Source organism: Pungitius pungitius, chromosome 7 (genome assembly GCF_949316345.1).
Source record: "Pungitius pungitius chromosome 7, fPunPun2.1, whole genome shotgun sequence".
Classification (NCBI taxonomy): domain Eukaryota; kingdom Metazoa; phylum Chordata; class Actinopteri; order Perciformes; family Gasterosteidae; genus Pungitius; species Pungitius pungitius.
The window spans coordinates 21,875,339-21,893,598 of record NC_084906.1 but is presented as its reverse complement, the minus strand read 5'-3'; the positions used below and the strand labels follow the sequence as shown (position 1 = coordinate 21,893,598).

At 42.7% G+C, this 18,260-nt stretch overlaps 2 protein-coding genes across 5 annotated transcripts; one reads left to right on the top strand and one right to left on the bottom strand.

Annotated features, from left to right (window-relative positions):
• Positions 1-9: 9 nt before the first annotated feature.
• On the bottom strand, positions 10-5,490 carry scamp4 (secretory carrier membrane protein 4). 2 transcript variants are annotated; one of them, XM_037469521.2, is made up of 7 exons: positions 5,379-5,490; positions 5,005-5,031; positions 2,916-3,044; positions 2,662-2,818; positions 2,352-2,453; positions 1,353-1,470; positions 10-920 (listed from the first exon to the last, which is right to left on the bottom strand). In XM_037469521.2, the coding sequence occupies exons 2-7, from the start codon at positions 5,009-5,011 to the stop codon at positions 729-731; spliced, it is 705 nt and encodes a 234-aa protein (XP_037325418.1). In that variant the 5' UTR covers positions 5,012-5,031; positions 5,379-5,490; the 3' UTR covers positions 10-728. The 2 variants fall into 2 exon arrangements, with proteins under 2 accessions (XP_037325418.1, XP_062419307.1); XM_062563323.1 differs by having other exon boundaries at positions 5,005-5,460.
• Positions 5,491-6,192: 702 nt separating this feature from the next.
• Positions 6,193-16,862, top strand: chaf1a (chromatin assembly factor 1, subunit A (p150)). 3 transcript variants are annotated; one of them, XM_037469502.2, is made up of 16 exons: positions 6,193-6,583; positions 8,092-8,139; positions 8,405-9,069; positions 9,327-9,386; positions 9,499-9,728; positions 9,823-9,904; positions 9,984-10,052; positions 10,234-10,451; positions 10,571-10,736; positions 10,891-10,971; positions 11,980-12,078; positions 12,857-13,106; positions 13,190-13,355; positions 14,211-14,520; positions 14,755-14,839; positions 15,875-16,862. In XM_037469502.2, exons 1-16 carry the CDS (start codon positions 6,520-6,522, stop codon positions 15,955-15,957), a joined length of 2,676 nt encoding a protein of 891 aa, XP_037325399.2. In that variant the 5' UTR covers positions 6,193-6,519; the 3' UTR covers positions 15,958-16,862. The 3 variants fall into 3 exon arrangements, with proteins under 3 accessions (XP_037325399.2, XP_037325398.2, XP_037325401.2); XM_037469501.2 differs by having other exon boundaries at positions 6,194-6,583; positions 9,324-9,386; positions 15,875-16,860; XM_037469504.2 differs by lacking the exon at positions 6,193-6,583 and adding an exon at positions 7,089-7,500 and having other exon boundaries at positions 9,324-9,386; positions 15,875-16,860.
• Positions 16,863-18,260: the final 1,398 nt, after the last annotated feature.

The following is an 18,260-nucleotide window of genomic DNA, read 5'->3' as shown; positions in this document are numbered from 1 at the left end:
TTCATTATATTCATTTAATCTTTACTGGTGTTTGTTGGAATGACAGTAAATCAGTCCGCACTAAATACATAAGTACCAGACTATTAAAAACACACATTTCACCACGGATTCTGTTCAGTGTAAACCTGAGAATCCTGATCAGTCCTTGTGACAAAAACATAAACCATTCTGTAACATCCGCGTAAACTTTGACCCTAAACACAGAAACTAAGAACACAACTACTTCTTTTAATGACACTAGCAGAGAAGAGATTTGGTGAATCAGTGATTGCGGTTTCACTGAAAGCACAAGTCCACTTCAACAAAAAGGCCTTTTAAGGCAAAAGTCATGCAAGACATTTTAAAGATATCAGGCAATATTAAGGCGCATTTCAAGAAATTACAGCCAGAGCAGGTGACACTGAGTATCAAAAATAAAGAGAATAATACACCCAACAGAATTCTGATGGTTCTCTGGGGCCCAATTGTTATAAAAGGGATGAGGGTGGATGTTTGGCACAGTAACAGTCCTAGTATGATGAAACTATCAAAGTTCCATAAGGCACTCGCCCCACTCATACCCAATTGCATCTTTGAAACTATTTTGAGCATAAAAGTGTCTCTCATTCATTTAAATAACCTACATCTAAATAGAACTTGAAATGGAATGGCATTGTTTGAAGATACAACCTTTGGTCACACGAGGCTGAGATGAAATAGAGCTGTGTGTCTCTAGACACGACTCCCAGTTACCCCCAGTGGCTGTTGTCGGGGTAACTGGGCACTGCGGCCGGGTACTGGGGCAAACTGGGACCTTGGGCTGTCTGGGTGACAGCATTGAAGCCCGCCTCTCTCACCGGGGCACTCTTCCACAGGCCGGTGCTCCACTCCTCCTGAGCGCGCTTCATGCTGCCGCCGCCGCCACGGTACATCCTGTGCACCTGTGGGGGGGGACATTTCCTTATGTTATGATAGACGGGGGGGTAGGATGTACATGCAGTATTCCCCCCTTGGACTTTTTCCCATTTTGTATTGTTACAAACTGGAATTTCAAATAAATACATAGAAGATGGAAAATATATTTTAAAAATATTAATAATATTTGATGTGTATTTATATATATTTACTAATTCTGCGACTTGTGGCACCAGGTCTTTTTACAGTAAAGGGGGTAAATACATATGCACTCAACACCAGTCAGATTGTTAGAGGTAAATCATTTCCCCTGACCTCCAGATGATGGATTGTTTTGTGTTGGTCCATTACATAAAGTCCCAATGAAATACATTTCAATCTGTGGTTATTCCATGACAAAATTTAGAAAAGCTCAATGGGGGTGAAAGTTTATGCAAAGCGCTGTATATATAACTCACCTTGATGAGGGTTAGGGCCATTAGAGCAGTGACCACAGTGAAGAGCAGAGTGGTGATAAGCATCACAATAGCTGAGCCCACATTGTAGCTGAAAAACGTCACAGTGGCAATCCAGCCGCTGGGATGTAATGGGGAGGTGGAGACGTGTGGGTTAGTGTTTCACAACGTAAGCAAGTAGAAAGCACAGTTTGATACAAATAATGAGGCGTCAAAGCGATAGTTCAGAGGTCATGAAGGGAGGTCCTGATTCATATTTAGTTTAGTAGGTTGGTCTTATGAGGAGAAGCTAAAAGTAACAAACATATTTAAAGTAGCAGGAACATATTTCAGACCTCTAAAAGAAGGTCCACTTGAACGGATCCTAATGCTATGTTCAACTTTCCGCCATGTTTTTTCTCTGCATCAACCATGCAAGACATATCGCCAAGTCCTACTCAGGTCACACCACCAAATGCCATCGTGTTTTGGTACAAATCAGCACCCGTATGCGCAGACAGCTCCGTGAATTTCACCGACTTCTACAGGTTGTGCGTCTGGATGACGGCTGCTTCCAGCGGTACACGATGCTAGCCGTTAGCCTGTTTGATAGCTTTGTTGCTCAGATAGGGGAGCAGACTTCACTGGGTGAACATCATACTGCTCTACCAAGGGAAGGGTCCCATGGAAAGACACCATGTGCTCATGCACAGTGATGGTATTTAAAAAAGGCAAATATGGTTGTATGCTGTTTGTTAAAAGGAGTCTTTCCTGAGCCGGTTGCAATATAACATTAGGTACAAGGATGCATCTACCTACCTATCTACTCATCCATCTGGCTATTCATCTACCCACCTACCCATCCATTGATTTACCCTATTACTTACCTACTCATCCATTTATCTACCTACCTGCCTGCCTGTATCTCCGTACTTCTGCAGTACTTCTGCCCCACAGATAGAAGTGTGATGCATTGTGACCCCGCTGCTGGTAAAACTAGTGCAACCATCATACAGTCCTCACCTTGTTCCCCATCCAGGTATTCCAATAGTCTGGATGAAGGCTAAGAGACACTGGAGGAAGAAGATGAAGAAGAAGGCCATGAAGTTGAACGAGCTGTCGGCTCTGTGAACAAAGGGTAACAATGTGTGTACACAATGTCACATCAAACACAATGTAGCACCTTTTTAAAATCACACTGACAGAAGAAAAGATAATATCACATATAGTTGTTATTGTAACTATTTAAATAGTGTGTTATGTTGGGCATGTACTTTCTGTCACTTCCTGGTTGTGATACTTCCCCCAGACACCCTTTAAACCAGTGACTCACCTGAAGGCTTTGTAGAGGGGTCTGAACCAGCAGGTGTAACTACACGGACTGAAGAGGATCAACCAAAGGAGGGAGAAGCCAAAGTTGGCCGCACCTCCCCCTCCAGCCCACCAGGCAACACATGAGATCACATTCAAACACAGCGTGCCTGAATACACTGGTAGGGGGGGTGGGGGGGGGGAAGAGACAGACAATCAGGGTCGGCCTAGACTTTAACAATAGGGAGTCATTTGATGAAATGTGAAAACACTTACTCATCCAAAGGGTGTAGATTCTTTTCACTAACTGCTGGTAAAGTTCAGGAATCTCCTCTTCGATGTTCTGGTAAAAACAGGACTTTATTCTCATGAACGGAGGCAATGGAGGGAAGTTATTCACCCGATCTGAAACAGAAAATATAATATTATATATGTAAATGAGGTCAGGGCAAGTTAACGTAGGAATCCATTAACGCTCACAATAATTTCATCTTGGGTTAACAACCTTTTTTTGCCTTGGGAGGGGTTTCACACTTTGACCAAGAAAATAGAGAAAATTACCACACTTTTAAATGGCCATTTTCATTTAAAATCTCTTCTTTAGCGGACTACGTTGGATGTGGTGTGCGGGAGAAATGACGACAAAACAACGCAAGAATGAGGCGTCCTTAGAATCCCAACGAATGAGTGCGTACGAGCCTCCTTGACCACCAGCAGTGTGAAGGACAACATCTGCACCACGTGAAAGGCTGTTCTCTCTTGCTGGTCATCATCTGAAAATGTAAATTCCTTTTTGTTTCTTAGCAACCGGCTCGGTGCAGTAAGAAAATGTCGCAGGAATGGATACAAAAAGTGTACGTTAAAAGTTCATTTTGTCATTGCGTAACTGCTCAACAGCATCACTAAAAAATCCATTTTTTGTGCTAGACCACTTTACCTCACCCTTACTACTGAACATGTGCTGCATTATGCTGTTGGCTCATAAAAGAGGACATATGCGAGTTCCTGAGGGGATAAGAGCCACACCTGTGCACACAGTATTGGGCCATACACCCCCTTTTTACAGTAGAGGGTCCGATTGGAGATGACTTGCCAAAGTATGTGATAGTTTGGGACAATGATCATCAGGCAGTGGTTTGTGACCCACAACGGGATGCTAATGGAGCTCCTCTCATGCTACTCCCCATCCCTAAACCCCATGAAGACATTTTCCCAGCACAGAGATATAAATAAACACCACCCACATACACAGATGACACTTCAGGCTGCCGTGGATGCTGTAACTCCTGCAGCATGTGCAGCTTTCCCAGAGGACATTGTCCCATGTTCACATTTCTACTTCTGTTTTTTTGTCTTTTTTCTTTGTGCCATTTCTTTTCTTTTCTGTATTGCAATGACATGTCTGTCAACAAATTACAGTAGAAGCATAAATGTCAGTCTTGTCAGTCTCTTAAAATCAATCTTCCATGTACACTCATGTGTAACTTACAATTTACAATAATTGTCATCAAAACTTTAGCCCAGTTTAAATCAGAACAGAATCTCCAGAGTACACGATATTTTTTTTCACATACAAACGAAGCATTCTTGTGCATTCTGACAAAATAATAAAGACAAAATAGAACATCTTACAAAGGCAAATGGGGCCAAGGAAATTTTTTTAACTTAATTTATTTGCCTTGTAGAATTTAGCAAGATTAAGTGCAAATACATCAATAGAAATTGGGAATTATGCACAAGTTAACAGAATGTGATTCTAAGTAGCTACTTGATCAAAAATCTCCCCCCCCCCCTCGCTCTCTTTGCTCAGTTACGTATGACGCAAGCGCGTAAGTGCGAGCCCCCCCCAAAAAAAGGCTTGATTTTCGAAACGTTTTTCGAGAGAATTCTTGGGCAATTTGCCACGTCAATGAATTCGCCCGAGAGAGGCGGGACCATTTGAAACATGACCTGAATCTGACGAATCTGATTGGGCAATCACAGATAATATGTCTAGAACACTAAAAACTACTTTTGCTGTGATAGAATTTGTTGGAACCCCCCCCCTCTTCCTCCCAGTTGGTGGGGCGTTGGCCAAATCGCCCCATACACCATCCGCCGCTGGTACTGACTGTCTGGTCCATACACCCTGACACAACAACTTGTCATTCTGATGGCTCTGACATGTTCATTGACCCCGATATTTACTTTTGAGTCAGTAGATGCACCATGAGCAGAGATCACGGGATAATTGTTAAAAAAAGAAAGACTTTCTTGGGGAGGGGGATTGTTGGGGGGCACCCGCCTCCCTCTATATAACAGAGAAACACTGGTATATCACAGGCAAACAGAGTAAGTAGATAAATAAACGTTTTAAATGACAAACCTCCCATCTTAAATTTCCAATCTCTCCCTAGAAAGCAGGAAGACATAAAAAACAAGTTAACACAAGTAATTACCGTTACATGATGGTTCTAATTAACTGGTAACTAATGCTCACAGGAACTCATTAAATGATCCAGATTACTTTAAAAATGTACATGTGTGTAGTTAACAAGTTCGATGGTGATAATATACTATAGTTGTTTAAGTAAATGTAAAGTTTACATGCGTTTACATTGTCTATGGTGATACAGTATTTAACGTTAGCCAACGTCAAAGCACGTTTTTAGACAACTCAGTACTATTATTTATGTATACAGTGATAGAGTTAAAATGCTTCTACACCAGCGTGACTACAAATAGAAACGTTCATATTACCAGAGTGTGGCGTCTTTCTCTCTACGTTGTCGACGACAACTGCAGGATTCCGGAAATTATTTTACGATATGCTTTTTCTGAGTCCCTCAAATATACTGCGCCTGCGCAACAGTGTAGGGGTTGTAGTTCTGAACATCTTTCAGCCAACGCGCTCGGGGGGCTGAAGAACTACAAGTCCCAGGATTCACATGAGCGGTAAACGGGAAACGCGTAACTACAACGTGACAGCCGTTGGTTTGGATTCCACCGGATGCCACTTTTTGAGGGATAAGAATCTGTTAAGACCTTTAGGCCATCATCGTCTCAGAGCAGATAAGAGGAAAACATTATTCTTCCATTTTGACATCTTTATCTCTAATAACAGCAAAACCGTTGGTGGTGACAGTGTGTGGCAAACTATGTTTGAGACACATACTATCTTTGTAAAGATAGTACTATCAAAAACCATACTATCTTTGTAAAGATAGTATGTGATCATCATATTATGATCTATAACTCAATCATAATAAGTATGGAATTACTTATTTTATTTTGCTATCCCTAACATGACATCCCAGAATTCTGAAAGTCAAACTCACAAAATCCACAACGTCATCTAGAAGGCGTGCTCTATGAGTTGCGGCAGGCATCCTACGGTTTTATACCACAGGGTGTCCCGGACAGGTTGAATTAAATCATAACCACATTAAGATCGACCGCTGTATGAAAAGAGGTCAAATAATAACGTCTTTCTGAGAAACAAATTAAGTAAACATTTGAAACGGCACTTTAAACAATCTTCCAAGGCGTATAACTACCAGAAGCATCGACTCAACGTGCAACGCCGTTGACCTAAACAAGCTTCTTCTCTGATGATCAGTAACGTTGCTTTGACCAATCAGGGACTGTTATTGGTGCAAGTGACACACTCCCGCCAATTCTGATTTGGGAGCGCGAGGCAGGCAGCGGGGTGCAGGGACTATGTGGAAGATGCGGAAAGAGAATGTGTTTTGTGTTATGTGAAATCAATTAGGATGCAAGCCGTTTGAGTAGCAAGCCACTCTTTAGTTCACTGTTGGGGGCATTTTCAGTGTTTTACGCCTCCTGAACTGTGGTTTAAACGTAAAAATATTGCCAACGCAAGAAAATCGGGCTTCGTGAGATGTTGGTGGCAGAGAACCCTCCGGTGGACCGACATTTGGCCGCTTCCACTCCCCGTAGAAGAGGTAACTCCATGCTAATTCGGTTTAAGGCTTGCTGATGGTGCTAAACGTAACGTTATATTATTAAATGCTGGACCTGGTATAGTTCAACTGCACGAACGGTTGACAACCTTAAGCATTTTTAGGTTACCTTTTGCGGAAGTTAACGCCTGCAACCAGGGTTTCACGACCAGTTAACCTTAGCAAAAGTATGTTTCATTTTTACGGGGAAAACTGACTAATATGAACAACATTAACGTCTAAGTTAGTATAGTATACTTGGCATTAAATCGCAAGATTTCGGCCCCTGGCACTGCTAGTGGTATGTTTTCTAACTCAAATTAGTTAGAACGTTAGAACAAAAACGTTAGATTAACTTTAGCGTCAACTGAGACATAGTAACGTTATGCTTATCAACCTTAGTTTAGTTAGGGCCTTAACTAGAAGCGTTTTAGTGTCACATGAATGTAACGTTAAGCAATTCCTGTTAAGATAATGACAACCCTGCTATTCTACCATTGTTAGGTAGTTCGTAAGGGGGCTTTGGGATTAGGGGTTAAGGTCCATCGGGTGAGAAAGCTCGGGTTGTCCAGGGTGCGAAGCATTACCTGATCTGGTTAGGTTAGCAGACAAGCTAACGTCAGCGCATTAGCATATGAGGGTTGACCTGGGGGGGGGGGCATAGTGTTACGTTAGGTGGTCAGGGGTACAGGACTAACGTTAAGTGGTTTGAGCTTAGGGTCTATAGGGCTAGGTGGTTAGTACACAGCGGTAACTCACGTTAACTGGTTTTGTTAGGTTAGCAGAGAAGCTAACTTGGGTCGCATTAGCATGTGCGTGGGTTAGGGTCGCACATCAAAGACGTTTGCGTGAGTGAAACCGAGGAGCAGCTCCGTTGTCTTCACGTTCAAACACGAATCCTTCTCTTGGCCATAGACACGGTAACTAAAATGGATCATTAACCCTGTGCTGGTCATGTTGTTGGTCATGAATCGGTCGGCCAACAGACGTGTTAAGTGTCCGCGGACTCGACTGGGCCTTCAACAAGGACCAATAACGACCCAGTGGCGGGAGCCCGTCCAAACAGAACCATCATTCTAACCCCTTAATGTTAGGAACTATTCTATCCGAATAATAATATGTAAATACTTTGATTATAACACCGTAGCCTTATACATCTTAAATGTGCCTTTTTAATACAACCCTTTAAAGAATAATACTAACATAACTCATTATAAAATCGTAACCTTATGAACTTTGAATGTGTCATTTAATACCACACCTTAAAGAATTATAACACAACTATTTAATATTGCTGTTAAAGTCAAACTTTAAATCGTCTAATTTTTAGATAATTAAATGTGAAGTGGCTTTCAGCTGTACATTTTTGTCCTTGTATTTCATTAGTTGATAGATTTGCTTTGACCAATCCAATAACCGGGTGATTGTTCACTATTAATATTATGTGCAGTTTGGGTTTTGACTTTTTTGTGATTCACCTTTTGTTTCTGCTATATTTTTGTTTTTTTTAGGAATGGATTATAAATCGAGTAACAAGGCAAACAAGAAACTTGTCCAAGGTGAACACCACATTAATTTATTACACAATTTAAACTATTACCTGGGAATTGGACGTCATCCGATGATTGTATCAGTCTATAATAATAAACCAATTCTAGCCGTATTGTCATTGACAGTTCTCTATATTTTGTCTGTTAACACACTAATTCACTTTTATAAATGTCACTTGTTAAATACATATTTGTTTCTCTTAAGTTACATTTTGATAACTTTGCCACATATTAGCCATTAAAGTAAGTTTCTTATGTTGCATGCTTCCCGCAGCTCGTCTCCCATTCAAGCGCATGAACCCTGAACCTAAAGAGAACCAGCAGCCTAAACGCTCTTGTGCACACGCCTGCCCCAAAGCAGGAGTCGCAGACGGAGATGATGAGTCGGCTGCTCTCCCTGTTCAAAGTGGACCGCCTTTGGTCAACGGTCGTGGGCCCCTTGATGGCTTCCTGTGCCGTAGCCGCTCTGCAGCCTCTAATGAGAACGCCATTATAGATTTGACCGAGGACAACACCTCATCTCCTGTAAAGTGCCTCGGCCCTCCTGTTGCTGCTTCTCCCTGCCTTGAAGACAAGCATCGGGGCAAAGACAAACCCACCTCCAATGGAAAACCTGTTAACTTGGATCACTCTCCTAAAACACACACTTTACACTGCACGGTAGACAGCGAGGAGGAGGAGGAGGAGGAAGAAGAAGAAGAAGAAGAAGAGGAGGAGGAGGAGGAGGAGGAAGATGAGGAGGTGATGGAAGAGGATACTGCTAATCTGACAGCATTGAATTCTCAGCTTGACTCAACTCATGATTGTGAAAGTGGGCCAGAGGAGCCGGACGTGTCAGAAAACCGGTCAATGCTGTCGGCTTCATCGATCAGCTCCACATCTGAAGGCTCACCAGAGAAGTCTCTGACTGATGACCTCACAGCCACCAGTACACCTACAGTATGTACATCCCCCCTGTCCTGCAGTATTAGCTTATCAGTAATTATGTACATATTTTTCCACTCAAATTTTAGACCTTAGTTTTTCGTGGATTTAAAGTAGTAGTAGTTTGCACACAATACTATTGCGTAACATCCATATGAAGGTGAAGTCTAGTACAATTACAAAAACAAAAGCTTCAGTAAGTGAACAACGTAAAACCTTCAAATTGTGTTAAACAGATTTCTGTTTCTAAGTTTTCTCTCTGCTCACAGCAGCCAAATACGACGCCCAAGATATCATCTGATGTGAAGAACCCTAGAAGGCGCTCGTTGAAGGTCAGACTTTATCAGCGCAGCTTCAAATCCAACCAGTTACGTGTCGTATTTGTTTTTTATTCCAACTACTGTGATCAGTAGAAAAGAACTCACTGGCCTTTTGTAATTGTAGAGTGAACAAGAGGAGAGAGTTCGTCTGCAACAGGAGAAAGAACGTCAGAAGGAAGAAGCTAAAGCTGCAAAGATGAAAATAAAGGAAGAGGCTCGACGGCTAAAAGATGTGCAAGAAAAGGAAAAACGAGAGAAAAAAGAGCGAGAGAAGCGAGAGAAAAAGGAGAAAGAAGAGAAGGAAAAGGCAGACAAGTTGAAAGTGAAAGAGGAGTTGCGGAAATCCAAGTTGGAGTGAGTCGGTTCCCAGTTGCATTACTCAGTGATGAGGCAACGTTTCAACGCACACATTGCTTTCTGAATGCTAAACGTTTTGAAATTGTTTTAGGGCAAAGTTAGAAGAAAAACGTAAGAAAGAAGAAGAGAAGCAAATGAAGGAAGAGGAGAAACGGTTGAAAGAAGAGAAAGATGTGAGTTTGTATTTATATAGATGTAAACATTTGTCTTACATATTTTTAATTGATTCATTACTGATTAATCATTTTGCAGCGCTTGAAAGCTGAGAAAGCAGAAATTACACGTTTTCTTCAGAAACCCAAGATCCAACAGGCTCCAAAGGTGAGTAGACGTCCCACTTATTAATAACTAATATCCTCTTCTACTCAGCTCGGTAAACCGTGTTGGGTTCATAACCCCCTTAATAAGAGCTTAATAAACATTAGCCTATTGTTGGAGCTGCATTGTTTAACCCTTTAGTTTGAATGAATGACATATTGATGATGTAACGTTGCTGTCTCAGACCCTTGCAGCTGCGTGTGGGAAGTTTGCTCCGTTTGAGATAAAAGAGCACATGTCTCTCGCCCCACTCTGCCGGGTTCATTGTGAGGACTCGGCTCTGGATGAACTGGACCGGTGCTTGTTGAACCCTGCTGAGAACTTGAATGGACTGAAAGAATGGATCGGTCCAATACCCCGAAGCTCAGGACCCACCAATCCAAGACCAAAAGACCCGCTGTGGTGAGTGTGTGCGTGTGTGTGTGTGTGTGTAAAGGCACAACTGCTTTCAAAACGTATCATGAATTCTTAGTTTCTTCATTTGTCTTTGCGTTATTATTAAAATCTTCTTCTCTTCATAGTATGTGTACAACAGCAGAAGGACCCAAAGCAGATGTTCCAGATCGTAAGCGATGTGGAGCCATGAAGCTGCTGCAGTTTCATGCAAACTACCGTCCAGCCTACTGGGGCACGTGGAGTAAGAAGAGTTCTCACATCTCGCCTCGCTGCCCCTTCAAACAGGACAAGGTACCGATTGGTTGAAGGCATCCACCTGTTGGACATCACGACTGTACTCAACATGCCGTGGATTTCAGCAATAGTCCCAGTCTACTTTTCTATCGTTTAGGATGAGATGTTGTCTCTACTTTCTTTTAACCCTGAATGTTGAATGTGACTACAGAAGCTGCTTGACTATGAGGTGGACAGTGATGAAGAATGGGAGGAAGAGGAACCAGGAGAATCCCTGTCACATAGTGAAGGGGTGAGTTTCATTCTAGTTCAGGGTGAAGGTTGTAATGGTAAGCCAAAGCCAACGGGGGGGGTGTGAGTGAGAGAGTCGGTGGTCACTGTAGCGCACTGATTCATAACCACTGGGCCGTGAGCGCCACCTAGAGGGCTGCAAAAAACGTTGTACCTGCGGTTCAATTATTTAATCTTTGGGCGAAAATTAGATCGACGCTGTCTCAAAAATCAATCATCGTTGAGCTGCTCCACTCGTCGGGGTCGGGGTCAGGGTCGGGGTCACCGGCGTCCTGCCTCCACAGCGTGAAGACGCTTTATGAAGCCGGCAGCCATCAGACCGACTGAAGGCATCCAGACTTCCTGGAGGTCAAATCAAAGCTGAGGATTCACACAAGAAATAAAGAGCAGAAATAGTGGTTATTTATTTCCATGATGATCTGGGAAAGCAGTTTTTTTTTAAAGAAATAAAAATGGGCTACAGGTGCAGAAGACGTCCGTCATCACGCTGACTGGAAACATTTCACCGTCACGTGTTGTCGTCGTCAAGAGAAACTGCTGAATCATTTTATTTCAATTTTATATACATTTTATTTAATTTATTACTTTAGAAATGTAATTAATTCATAATATATTCTTTTTGTTGTTGTAAAGGTAATATTTATTTATTGTTTTACCTGGCTCATTCCATGAATTGTAGTTTTGTGTGTGCAGGTTTACATACAGTTAATAAATAAATGTCCTTGTGATGATCACTATTTCAATGGGCCATTTTGTACTTCAAAAGTTGGGCCCTGAGGTCAAAGGTTAAGAACCCCTGCTCATATACCCCCCCCCCCCCCCCCCAAACACACACACACTAAGTGGGAATCGGTAGGATTTAGATTTTTAAATGTAAGGGGAAAACGTTCTTCACTTGCAACAAAAATCCAAATACTTTCTTGAAAACAACTTGAGTTCTTGAGTATACGTTGAAGTCTTGTTTGAAATGTGCCTTTTATTCTTAACCTTTGACCCCTTTGATTGTCAGGAAGACGAGGAGGAAGGAGGTGAAGATGATGACGATGATGACGGCTTCTTCGTCCCTCATGGATACCTTTCAGACGATGAAGGGGCTCCAGAAGAAGAGGCATGTTTTTAAATTTGATTCTCCTGAAGGTCTTTACACAAAAAGGCCGTTATCTTTTTAAGGTGGTTTATGCAAGAATTTCTTTTACACAATGTGAATATCAACTGCTGTAAAAAGAGACAAAGTAATTCTTACTGTTTTTGAACTTTTTAATTCATCATGTAGTGCAGACATACTCAAAATGTAACTAATAGTGTCCTTTTTGCCCAAAATTACAAATGTGCCTCAGAGGGCTTTAGTCTGGGACATCTTCTGTCCTGAAAGCCTCACATCGGCACAGGAACACGGCCAATAAGGAATAAAAATCCCTTCAGTGGGGGAAAAGGGGAAGAAACTTGAGTGAGAGACGGGAGGATCCCTCTCTCAGGATGGATAGACTACAATGTAATGAACCATGTAAATAATATATAATACATTCAATTCATACGAAGCCAGGAGTCAACAGAATCAGGTAGAACCTCCAGCAAAGTGCTACTGTTATGATGACAGTAAAAGTAATGGGATTAATATTTAACAATTAGTATTAGAACTTCAACCAAGACTGAACTTAATCAGTTCAAACCACATCCTGTTGGTTCATTGTTTCACAATAAAAGACACAGATGTTAAATAAAATGAATGGTTACTGTTCACAAATCCAATAGATGAATCTCTTTAGTCCTCAAATGGTCAAAAAGTTCTGGTTCTACTTTGTGTTTAAAGGCCTTTTAATCTTTAGGGTCCTTGTTGATGTCTTTGCTTCCTGGCTGCACCAGTATTAACACACGTGACTTCCCAGGAGGGCGGTGACCTGGAGAAGCAGAAACTACGACAGAAAGTGAAAGCAAAGGAGTGGGACGAGCTGATGTGCAACAAGAAGAGGATGAAGGTGCTGGAGCCAGACGTGAGGGGCTGCGTCTGGGAGGGAGAAGGTCCTGCTCTGCAGCTCTTCCAGATGTATGCTCTGTGTCTGGTCCACTCTTTGCCCAAAGCAGAAACCAGCCCGAGTCCAGAGGCGTCCACACAGAAGCATCAGAGGGAAGCACAACGTGAGGGCAGCTATTGTTAATAAGAAGTTCTAGTTTGGTTTAAAAACAAAAAGCAATGGTTGATCAGCTGTTTCTTCTCTCAGTGCTCACTCTGCTGCTTCCTCTGCTGCACGGAAACCCCAACAGCAGCAAAGTGATCATCACCGAGTTCCAGGAGTTCTGTCGTCAGCGGAGCTCTTCTTCTTCTTCTTCTTCTTCACCTTCTGAACTGTTGAGTCCTCAGAGCCGAGCAGAGAACATCCCCACCAGGTGAGACTCCTCCTCTGATCCTCGATTGAGCTCTTTAATGGGCTTAAGGTTAAACATACCACTAACACAAATAGGGCTAGGACATTTACATACTTAACAGTAGTTTCTTGTGTTAAGCAATATGTGAAGTTATGTCAAAGAGCTGGAACGCAGCCTCCTGAGTCGGCTCTTTGTTATTGATCTGATTCTGACTCTTGTGTAAAAACAGCTGTCTCAACTGATCGTATTTAGCCAAATAAAAGATGGCAGTAACTAGTACTGAGGAGGAGAAACATCTCAGTGACGGCACTCAGTCTGACGTTAGTTAAATGTTTCACTCACCGTAGTGAAGGTCGTGTGGTGCTGTAAGGACTCATAGTAAGAATAAGAATAGTTTGCGGTGCTGGTTGGTTGTTTGAGTTCCTCGAGGTTCTCTTGTGGTTTTCCTCCACCTGAAGCTCACCTGTCTTCCATTGGTTGATGGGTGGATTTGCTCTTCTGAACCACAGATGGTGACTGAGGGGGGGTTTGATCAAAATAAATGTAAGAACGATTCTTCCTGCAGGAACAACATGAGTCAAGGCGAGAATCCAAACATTCTATGGCAACTGGACCGGAACATTAGGACCGGCTGCTTTTGACAAGTTAACTAAATTAGGGCTGTTGAGGGCATTTTTTGACCTCCGTGACTTTGGGGGCAATATTATTTCTCTTGGGGGCAATCTGACCCTTTGTGTATTTCTGTGTCAGATTGTTACTGAGTTCTGATGTCTGACATCAGAACCTTTACTCGAAGGTCCGGTTGTAGATTTTCATGTTATAATGTTGGTGTTTTTGTGTTCATTAAAGTAACTTCCCCCCCCCCTCTTTGACTAGAATACAAGTGAAGCGTCTGATCAAGAGCAACGCGGTGTATGAGAAGCGCCCCACCTACCGGCGCTGCTGCTGGTACGTGCACGCTGAGGTTCTGGCTCGCTGTGACCAGGAAGCCCTTCCTGTTCCGTGCCAGTGGACCTACGTCACCACCGGAGCGCGAGAAGAGTCCCGCGAAGAACCGCAGGCCGCCACGGGCTCTCAGGGGAGCTCACCCACCCCCCCCCAGACGTCCTTGTCCTCCAACAAGAGGAAGAGCTCGGGCAGCATGTCCATCACCAAGTTCATGAAGAGATGCTCCGACCCAGAGCAGGTACTGTGTCAGGGCCCCTTTGAGGAGAGAGCTCTGTTCTGGTGTAAAAGCCCGTGTTGTTCTGCAGCACTCGGACTGTCGCCTTGCTTACAATTATGCAAATTAGGCAATGACCTCGTCAGTTAGCGCCCCCCCTCAGGGTCGCAACCCCCAGTTTGGGAATCCCATCTAATCAATGGATCTAATGGAAGAGTTCCTCGTATTTTCCTTCTAATCAATCGGATCTCCTCACAGACGGAACCAATGGAGGCCGACGGATTCCAAGCCGACACCGAGGAAGACGACGAGGAAGACTGTGTGATCATCGGCCCTCACAGCGGTGAGTGCACAGCGTGGTACTACTGTAAAACATCAAAGTACTGGTTCCACAGCGTGGTACTACTGTAAAACGTCAAAGTACTGGTTCCACAGCGTGGTACTACTGTAAAACATCAAAGTACTGGTTCCACAGCGTGGTACTACTGTAAAACGTCAAAGTACTGGTTCCACAGCGTGGTACTACTGTAAAACATCAAAGTACTGGTTCCACAGCGTGGTACTACTGTAAAACGTCAAAGTACTGGTTCCACAGCGTGGTACTACTGTAAAACATCAAAGTACTGGTTCCACAGCGTGGTACTACTGTAAAACATCAAAGTACTGGTTCCACAGCGTGGTACTACTGTAAAACATCAAAGTACTGGTTCCACAGCGTGGTACTACTGTAAAACATCAAAGTACTGGTTCCACAGCGTGGTACTACTGTAAAACGTCAAAGTACTGGTTCCACAGCGTGGTACTACTGTAAAACATCAAAGTACTGGTTCCACAGCGTGGTACTACTGTAAAACATCAAAGTACTGGTTCCACAGCGTGGTACTACTGTAAAACATCAAAGTACTGGTTCCACAGCGTGGTACTACTGTAAAACATCAAAGTACTGGTTCCACAGCGTGGTACTACTGTAAAACATCAAAGTACTGGTTCCACAGCGTGGTACTACTGTAAAACATCAAAGTACTGGTTCCACAGCGTGGTACTACTGTAAAACATCAAAGTACTGGTTCCACAGCGTGGTACTACTGTAAAACATCAAAGTACTGGTTCCACAGCGTGGTGAAAAAACAAGTCACCTTTTTAAAGTGATCCATTTAAATGAAACCTTCCTGAATGTGCTTTGATTGACAGGTACAACAGCTGTTGTTTCTAACCCTCATCATGTGGCTTTGCTGGTGAAGTTAAAAGTAAAAAGCTTTAGTCCATAAATGAACACTTCATTTATTACCACATGAAACACTTTACCAAGTTCTAAGTTCTGCTAAAAGGGTCGTGTGGAGGATTATATTATTAAACCTTATTAAATGTTTGTCTCCAGACTCCAACACAAAGACGTCCCCCGAAGACGGAGCCCGGCTGATGGACGTCTCCTCTGATGCTGCTTCGGCGCCGAGGGCCTGAGGGCGGGTCGGGTCAGCTGACTCCTCCCCCTCCTCGGAGCGTCCATCCTGGTTCTGAACGTCTTCAAGCAGCTTACTTTGAACCAGTCGCCTCACAGCAGGTGACCTTTGCTCTGCATCTAGTTCTTTTGTGTCTTTGTCTAAATGGGTTTGCAGTCATGTGACGTGTAGTGAAATCAGGAAGGCGTGACGTGAGGATTAAGGGACGTCTGGTTTTAAGTTGATTGACCACATGTCGGCCTCGTTGTGTCTCTGGAATCAGCTTTGATCAAAGGGAGAAAGAACCCAATTGTCCAAATATTCATGAGAAGAGGCCTTCAAGAGACATTATTTACAGTCGTTGAACTGTTGCTTTGTGACAGTTTTGGACGTCTTGTATTCTAAATGTGTACATATGTAGCAGAACGGGAGTCAGGTAATGAGAGGCTGAAAGTTCATCCGTACATTTACAAAGGCTGAATTTATTCTGCTGTTTCTGACCCACTGGACTAGATTTTAGATCTCTGCTTGAAAAGTCACATTGTTTTATAAATATGTATTTTTTCAAGAATACTTGAACAGAATAAATTCATTAAACATGAATAAAGTACTGCACTTTTATATTCCAATCATTCCTCGACCTTCCTTTAGGTTCCTTTTCGTAGCGTTATGCTGAAGCTCAACTCATCACCTCGTTACAAACTTCTCTTAAAGCCGCTGTAACGAGATTCCGTTACGGGGCAAAAAAAGCAACGCCGTCACTCTGTAACTGAACACGTGACTCCACCCGGTGGTCTGGAGCCTTTTGGACCTTTTTAGAACCATGAAGTGAAATGAGTCCGACACAAGACGCTTGTTCCAGCCTTTAAACCAGATTTATTTGACTAAATATAGAATAATAACTTCTATCCCACGGTAGATAACAATACGCTCTGTGCTTAAAGTCATTACATCAAGACAAGAAGTCACAACATTAATGCTTTCAATATGTTCCATAACTTTAGTTTATGCACAATGAGCATAAATCAAATATGAAATCTGATTCTTCCCCAAATTCCAATGAAATAATACAGTTCAAGCTCTTAAAGAGGGAAACACCAAGTTACTCAAATGTAAACACTTAATATATTGTTCAAAGTTGTAGTTTGAAACTGTTTTTCATTTATTTATATTTACAGTATTGTTTAAACAGTTACTCTATTATTGAAAAAACCCACACGACGTCACTGAGCTCACAGGATCCAAGCAGCTGACACCCAGGGTTCTAAAGGGTTCTAAAGGGTTCCAATGTGTGGCTCTGTGAAAGATTCAACTAACGTGAACGCAGTTTCTTCATAAGATTTCGAGCTACTAGTGACAGCCACGACTTGAAGGTCCACTGGAGCGCGATGGAGAACATCTGACCATGAAAACCCTGCGGCACATCTATGAGAATCTCCTGTTCCTCCACATCGAGATGATGAGCTTCATGACGTGAGGCAGGATGGAGCCGTGGCTTCATGTTTACTCCACATTGGGTGCAGCTGAAGTGACCGTGTGGTCTCCCATCTTCTTCGTTAGTTAACTGTAGTTTAATAGTTCTTGTATAACAGTTAATTTTAGACAAACAATTGCTCCACAACTGTTTATTAAACATTTAGATGACATTTATTACAGGCATATTATATATTTATGTGGATGTATCATAACTGTTATTAAGGTTATGCTGATAAACATTTACACACTTCAATGATTATCTGAGCCACTAAAGCAGAGATGACGTCATCAATGAAATGGTGCAAATGACAGGTTTAACAATTGTCGTTGTAGGAGCCATATTCATTTGGTACTATTTAATTTAATTTTGCTCTGTGCCACTAGGGGCTGTATGTGCTTTGTGGCTCAGCTGACCTCAGATCAGCCCAGGTAGGCCATTTAACCTGCAGGCATCCCAGACACAGGTGTTGCCAATTTGGGAAGCAAACAGTTTTCGACTGTGCCAGTGTGCGTATGTGCCTTTGTGGAGCAATACGGTTTGTTATTTTGGGGTAAATGTATAATGAGCAAAGTTTGCCGCTATATAAATTTGCATGTAAAATAAACATACAAATTGATTGGAACAACAGGGGAACTCTCCGTTTTTGCTGTGTGCGAGCGCACCGGGCGCACGTCTGAACCTATCCGCCTTATTGGTAACCAGTACTAGACTTCGTTTAGGACTTCGTCAGTACACTTTAGGTCGAAAACTGCTTCGACTTGGATAACTATTCATCGAGACGACGTGGACCTGTTAAACTGTGGATTAACGGAGTTCGTTTGGAAACCACGGATGTGAGGTGGGCAAAA